Source organism: Entelurus aequoreus, linkage group LG08 (assembly GCF_033978785.1).
Source record: "Entelurus aequoreus isolate RoL-2023_Sb linkage group LG08, RoL_Eaeq_v1.1, whole genome shotgun sequence".
Classification (NCBI taxonomy): Eukaryota; Metazoa; Chordata; class Actinopteri; order Syngnathiformes; family Syngnathidae; genus Entelurus; species Entelurus aequoreus.
The window spans coordinates 44,154,885-44,162,063 of NC_084738.1; the positions used below are offsets into that span (position 1 = coordinate 44,154,885).

A 7,179-nucleotide genomic window follows, 5' to 3' on the forward strand; every position below is an offset into this window, starting at 1 on the left:
GTAGCAATTGCCACAGTATGCTATCAGGCAAAAAATGACTGCGTTACATGGCACACAATGGGTGGATGAAACGTTCTTACACGGAGACAAGGTTTGTACACCAAAGCATATTTTATTCAGCTTGTCGTTTGTAAATCAAAAAGTCAGTACAATGAGGAGTTTGTGAATCGAGGTTCCACTGTATGTCTTGTCAAGGGATAATACAATGAAATGACATACTTTTGAGCAGTCAGTTTGCAGCTTGTATTGCAGTATACAATCACACAGCCGTTTTTTTCTAAATACAAGTTAAGATAAGTGTATTTTGCCTGCAGTCAAGCATGGTGGTGGTAGTGTCATGGCGCATGAGTGATGAGTGCTACCGGCACAGAGTAAGCTGCAGTTCATTGTTAGGAAACATGAGTTCCTGATACATCCTGAAGCATTTTATTTGTTTTCCAACATGATGAGGAGCCTAAACACAACTCCAAGTTGACAAGTCACAGCTGGGGTGAATTGTTACTTGTGATTTAGACTAAAATGGCTGTGGGTTGACAGTAAATCTGAACTACTATACAAGCTGTACACTGACTACTCTAAAGTGTGTAGTGTTGCCCCTTGAGGGAGCGCTATAATAAAACGGCACTGATGCTTTAAAAATAAAATGCCTGATAATACACATTTCCTTTTTTAGGTGTGGGTTGGCGCTGTCGGCCGTGCCTCCACCAAAGGGAAGATCTACATCCTGGACGTGGACCGCCGCCAAGTGTTGAAGGAGCTCCACGGCCACGGTGACAAGGTGACCACTCTGTGCTCGGCGGAAGACCGCTACGTTCTCAGTGGCGCCGCCAAGCACGACGGGAAGGTGGCCATCTGGAAGGTGGAGTAGGAGCGTGAAGCATGGCAGCCATTGTTGTTTACATCCACGGCCTCTCGAAGACTGACAATGGAAGGGATGTAATTTAGCCTTCTACCTTATCGCCTCAGTATAAACGCTGTGGAGGCTTTGAATTCACCTGGAAAAACAAGCTGTGATTATATCAATAATCCACCGTAAAGCAAGTTTATTTAAGAAACGTTATTCTGCCCTGGAAGTTTTTTACAGTCGACACCGACACCAACATGTGACATGTTCGGACCAGCACCACAATATTTCACACATATAGCACTTTTCTGAAATGTTTTTTAGCATTTTTGTTATCAATCAATTTCGCATATGAAGTAAACCAAAAAGTCAGAATTTTTTGCAAGAAAAATCACTTTAAAGGTGCCTCACACGTACTGTGCAGTATCTGTGTTTGTACCTATTTAATCTGTGTACTGTAGATCCATAGGCATTTGCTCCGCATGCATTGTATTTTTTAATTACGTAATTATAAGGGCACTATTTGTATAACACTATTGTTGAAAAATTTCTAACAGTAAACGCACAATAAATACTTTTTAAAACAGTGGATTATTTTGGTGTATTTTTGCTACCACAAGAGGTCGTTGTTTAGTGTGTTTAGTGGCTGTATGAATCACATAACCCAAACTAGGTCCTTATATATAATACAGACTGCACCTGCAGATTCCAATAGTGCATTCAGTTCTAATAGTATACATATTTTCTATGCATGTGTTTTTTTACATACAAACCCTCATCTGCTGTTAATCTCCGCACCGCACAGGTCAAGTCATGCTGCAGTGATATGGGGTTTTTTGTGGTTCACTCCTAAAAACAGTCTTCTTTTAATCCACAGAGCATTCGGATTAGGTGGGGGAACACACTCACATTGTTTTTGATCAACCCGCCTTTACAACACCCTTATTTGTTGGAAAAAATAAATCAAATCAAGGGCGATGATGACAGCATTTAGAGAAGAGAGAAAAAACTTTCACGGAATCTATTTGGTGTTCAACACATGCTGGGGAAGTATTGCTTGCTGTGGCATAACTTTACACAATGGAAACTCCAGTGACTATTTGTTTTATGTTCTTGCAAACATCTTGAGAAGGGCACTTTTGAATTGTAGGCAGAACCAGAAGTTAAAGTCTTGCGCAACCTATTTACATAAACAAATACTTTCGATGCCAGTATGACAGATCAAATAATACAAAACACCAACACTTGTCATGTTGATAGTAAAAACCCTTACTTTTGCTGCATGCTTTGAATGGGAAAAGCTTGGGCCAATCTGATGGACAAATAAAATATCAGTCAAAATTGGAAGTGCAACAGTAAGGAATATACATTATTTAACCCTCAGAGGATAAAGGTTGACTTTTTTGTCCATTCTGTAAGTTGTTGCTGAATTTTTGTCCATTTTTATTGTATAACTCCATAATACATGATTTTTTTCTAAGAGGGGTAAAGTACTGTAGATTGCATATTTGTCTCATTCCTGCATCTGACTGAACCATTAAGCATTAAGGAGTGGGACTATACAGGACTAGCTGCAGTCTGCTCAAACAACCAACAGTTAGCATACGTGAGCAGATATTATATCATCTCTTTCATACTTTCAAGTCTTATCAGGTCGGTAGTGCATTCTTCACTCACGCTCAAAGTAAAGGATGAGGCAAAATTACAACCTTATCTATTATACGATACACTGTAGCCCAAAAGGATATATAAGGCCTTAACTATTTAAAGGGCATAAAAACTTTTTGTTTTGTTTTGTTTTGCTTTTTTGCTTAAACATCAGCCCGAAACAAAAATACCAAACCTTTAATTATTTTTGTTTTACCCTTTGAAGGCCTCTTCATCTAGTGATGTCCCAATTTTCAATTAATATGAAAATACATAACCTATATTTTCAATAATTTTAACCTGTGACATTATAGGACCAAAAGGGTCAAAATTTACAAAAACATTACATGTTTGGTATTATTGTTTGGAGTGAAGTTTATTGAGAAACATTAGCAAAAATGTATTTCCCTTGTGGATCATTAAAGTTTGTCTAAGTCTAAATAAAATATGAATTCAAACTGTTTTTACACTCTTCAAAAATTGCTTGGCCTTGAAGATAACTAAAATCAAAAAGGGTTAAGATAAATGTGAGAATAAAAATTTCATTTTCAGTGTGATGGTTTTTCTGTAGCATTGCAATTTTCGGCCAAATTAAGGAACACCAAAGACGATTGGAAAATGTTTTTGATATGAAATCTTTATTCATTCGTCAACTCAGCTAGAATGGCTTCAAAATGTTAACGGCTACAAAATATCCCTAAAATGTCTTTGTTCAGTGGTATCCAAAGTTTGGCCCTGGTTAGTAAATGGCCACATTCTACAAATACAATTACAAAAAAAAATCAGAATAAAAGTTAAAAAAAGTGAGGTGAAAAAAATGTTGACGCTAATAACGAGGGGTGTCCAATCTGATAATGTTATCGGATGTCGGTACAATACCAATACGATACAAGGAACCCTGCAGCGTGTTTTAAAAGTACAATAGGCACACAGGGTTTTCTTGTATTTTAGTTAAGTTGTTTACAAAAGGTAAACATGACAGGCAGGGGTGTCAAATACATTTTAGCTCAGGGGTCGCATGGAGGAAAATCTATTCCCATGCGGGCCAGACTAGTAAAATTATGGCATTAAAACTTAAAAATAAAGACAACTTCAGATTGTTTTCTTTATCTTACTTTGGCCAAAAATAGAACAAGCACATTCTAAAAATGTACATATTACAAATAATCCTCCTGCCAAAACACTTCAGGTTAATTGAAAATTCTGAGAAAAAAATTGGTGCAGTTTCAAAAACATCATGAAGAACACAATGAACTTAGACTTTGTATCAGTGTTTTTACAAAACCATTAAACTTCCAGCTGATTGCTTGCACCTGCGCTGATTGGAGTAGCGGCACCCAATCCAGAGGGTGAGCTGACACATCATCTTTAAACAGTGTCATGTGTGACGTGGGTAAAAGTGGGACCCATTACCTCCCTGCTTGACACTCAGCATCAAGGGTTGGAATTGGGGGTTAAATCACCAAAAATTATTCCCGGGCGCGGCCATTGCTGCTGCTCACTCCCCCCAGGGGATGATCAAGGGCGATGGGTCAAATGCAGAGAATAATTTCGCCACACCTCGTGTGTGTGTGACTATCATTGGTACTTTAACTTTAACTTTACACTTGAATTGCTATTGCGACATCCAGTGGACACATTTAGAACAGCAGTATATTTAATTTAAAAAATGCAGCTAATTTTTACATTTAGCAAACTCATCTTGCGGGCCGTGGGCTGGATTAAACCTGTTCGTTTGACACCCCTGGGCTATAGGCTAGTAGGAGCTAGCAGTTACACAACAGCTAAGCTAAATGTACTGTATGTAATACGTGTCTTTTTGACCAATATTCAGTCTAAAACCCCACAATTGTCCATATAAACAAGTATCAATTAATTATTTACTGAACAAAAATATAAACGCAACACTTGTTTTGGCTCCTATTTTTCATGAGTTGAACTCAAAGATCTAAGATTTTTTACTATATACACAAAAGACCTATTCCTCTCAAATATTGTTCACAAATATGTCTAAGTCTGTGTGAGTGAGCACTTTTTCTTTACCAAGATAATCCATCCCACCTCACAGGTGTGGCATATCAAGATGCTGATTAAACAGTGTGATTATTGTAGCTGAGATAGGCTCCAGCGCCCCCCGCGACCCCGAAGGGAATAAGCGGTAGAAAATGGATGGATGGATGCCTTAGGCTGCCCACAAAAAAAAGCCACTCTGAAATGTGCAGTTTTGCTTGATTAGGGGTGTGGGGGGTCAGAAAAGCAGTCAGTGTCTGGTGTGACCACCATTTGCCTCATGCAGTGCAACACATCTCCTTTTGCATAGAGTTGATCAGGTTGTTGATTGTGGCTTGTGGAATGTCGGTCCACTCTGCGAAGTTGCTGTATATTGGCAGGAACTGGAACACGCTGTCGTATACGCCGATCCACAGCATTCCAAACATGATCAATGGGTGACATAGTCCGGTGAATATGCTGTCCGTGCAAGAACTGGGATGTTTTCAGCTTCCAGGAATCGGGTACAAATCCTTGTAACATTGGGCCGTGCATTGTTATGCTGCAACATGAGGAGATGGTCTCGGATGAATGGCCCAACAATGGGCCTTAGGATCTGGTCACAGTATCTCTATGCATCAAATACACTCATTAAAATGCACTTTCGTTCGTTGTCCATAACATAACCCCACCCCCACCATGGGTCACTCAATTCACAACATTGACATCAGCAAATCGCTCTGCCACACAACGGTACACACGCTGTCTGTCATTTGCCCTGAACAGTGAAAACCGGGATTCATCCGTGAAGAGAACACCTCTCCAACGTGCCAGACACCATCGAATGTGAGCATTTGCCCACTCAAGTCGGTTACGACAACAAACTGCAGTAAGGTCAAAACCCCGATGATGACAACGAGTATGCAGATGAGCTTCCCTGAGACGGTTTCTCCCAGTTTGTGCAGAAATTATTTTATTATGCAAACCAAATGTTGCAGCAGCTGTCCGGGTGGCTGGTCTCAGAAGATTATGGAAGTGCACCTGCTGGATGTGGAGGTTCTGGGCTGGTGTGGTAACACGTGGTCTGCGGTTGTGAGGCCGGTTGGATGTACTGCCAAAAAAACGCCTTTGGAGATGGCTAATGGTTGAGAAATGATCATTGAATTCACGGACAACAGCTCTGGTCGACATTCCTGCATTCAGCATTCCAACTTCACGCTCCCTTAAAACTTGCGACATCTGTGGCATTGTGCTGTGTGATAAAACTGCACATTTCAGATTTGCCTTTGATTATAGGCAGCCTGAGGCTCACTTGTGCAATAATCATGCTGTTTAATCAGCATCTGGATATGCCACACCTTTGCGGTGGGATGGATTATATTAGCAAAGAAGAAATGCTCACTAACATAGATTTGTGAACAATATATGAGAGACCGTAAGGGACAAGCGGTAGGAGATGGATGGATATGAGAGGAATAGGTATTTTGTGTATATAGTAAAAATTCTAGATCTTTGAGTTCAACTCAAAATGGGAGGGAAAACAAAAGTGTTGCGTTTATATTTTTGTTCGGTGTAGTTGCATATTACTTACCAATACAAAGTCTCCAAGGCAAAATAATATTAGAACGTATCCAGTAACAAACGTGCCCGCATCATTCAATTTCAGTCATGAACTGAACTGAGCTTAAGACATTGAATTACTGGGGCCACTAGGTGTCGCCAAAAAAACAATGATGACTCTATTTCAATTTAAGGGCATCTTAAATCCATTCCAAGCAATTAAAAATAATAAATAGGTTAGTGTTTTGTTCTCTGTTTGACTAATTTTACTTGATCAAGCCTCTTCTAACATTCCACACTACTATTGCTATTGCTGCTGATATCGTATCAGAGCAACATTAGTACCGGCCAATACTAAAGGCTCCAATATTGGTATCATACTGGAAGTGAAACAGTTGCATTGGGACACTCCTACTAGTAACACAAAGCTGAAATGCAGTCAAAAAGTTTGGGCAATCGTATATCTAGGATTGGTAACCCTCTGAAATATATTTAAAAATATATTTTATTAATGGAAAAATGTGGCAAAAAACAATGTATTTTTTTAGTATATTTTCAATTATTTTCATTGTGGACATGAAGGTTAAAGGTCCAAAATCGAATGTGTCCCCCTTTTTGTTTTGTGGCCCCGCCCATTTGATGCAAATGACCTGTGACGTTGCCGGAAGTGACTGATACGTCGCTTCATCCGACATGACTTCAAAGGCGTATTTAAAAGCTTGGGCTTCAGTTACAGTCGCGGCGGCTTGCCTGTTCGACGAGCGCGGCCCCAGCCTCCCCTGCTTCCAGTCTGAGCAGCTCAGCGGACGATAACACCGAACCGGCCGGCAAGGTGAGCCCAATGTCCGGCTATACCGGCTTTAAAGACCAAGGGACCGGTGAAGGGGGGGTGATGTGAAGCATTTTGTGGCCGCTGTTGAGGCTCCAGCCGGCGGGCTGCACTGAAACATCATCTCAGGTTGCTGGTGCAGCAAGAGAGGAGGGAGGGAGGGAGGACTTATTTACAGGAGTTTGTGCTTGTGACCAAAACAAAAATAGAGGAGGGTGTTATGGTGTTTTTAAATGTATGTTGATATTTGTATCTTGACTGTTGTGCTCATTATTGTTATGGGTTTTGTTTGCATGACGTTTGCAGTGCA

General features: G+C 40.2%; 2 protein-coding genes across 5 annotated transcripts in view; both read left to right on the forward strand.

Annotated features, from left to right (window-relative positions):
- Positions 1-1,427, forward strand: part of dennd3a (DENN/MADD domain containing 3a) — a 46,152-nt gene extending 44,725 nt beyond the window's left edge. For both annotated transcript variants that reach the window (XM_062056540.1, XM_062056539.1), the window contains exon 30: positions 674-1,427. In XM_062056540.1, coding sequence (XP_061912524.1) covers positions 674-868 — 195 coding nt within the window. In that variant the 3' untranslated portion in view covers positions 869-1,427. The remainder of the gene's footprint in view (positions 1-673) is intronic.
- A 5,306-nt stretch (positions 1,428-6,733) lies between these two features.
- LOC133655912 (solute carrier family 45 member 4) overlaps positions 6,734-7,179 on the forward strand; it is a 114,150-nt gene continuing 113,704 nt past the window's right edge. For all 3 annotated transcript variants that reach the window (XM_062056542.1, XM_062056545.1, XM_062056543.1), the window contains exon 1: positions 6,734-6,872. The gene's annotated coding sequence lies outside the window, so the exon portion shown is untranslated. The remainder of the gene's footprint in view (positions 6,873-7,179) is intronic.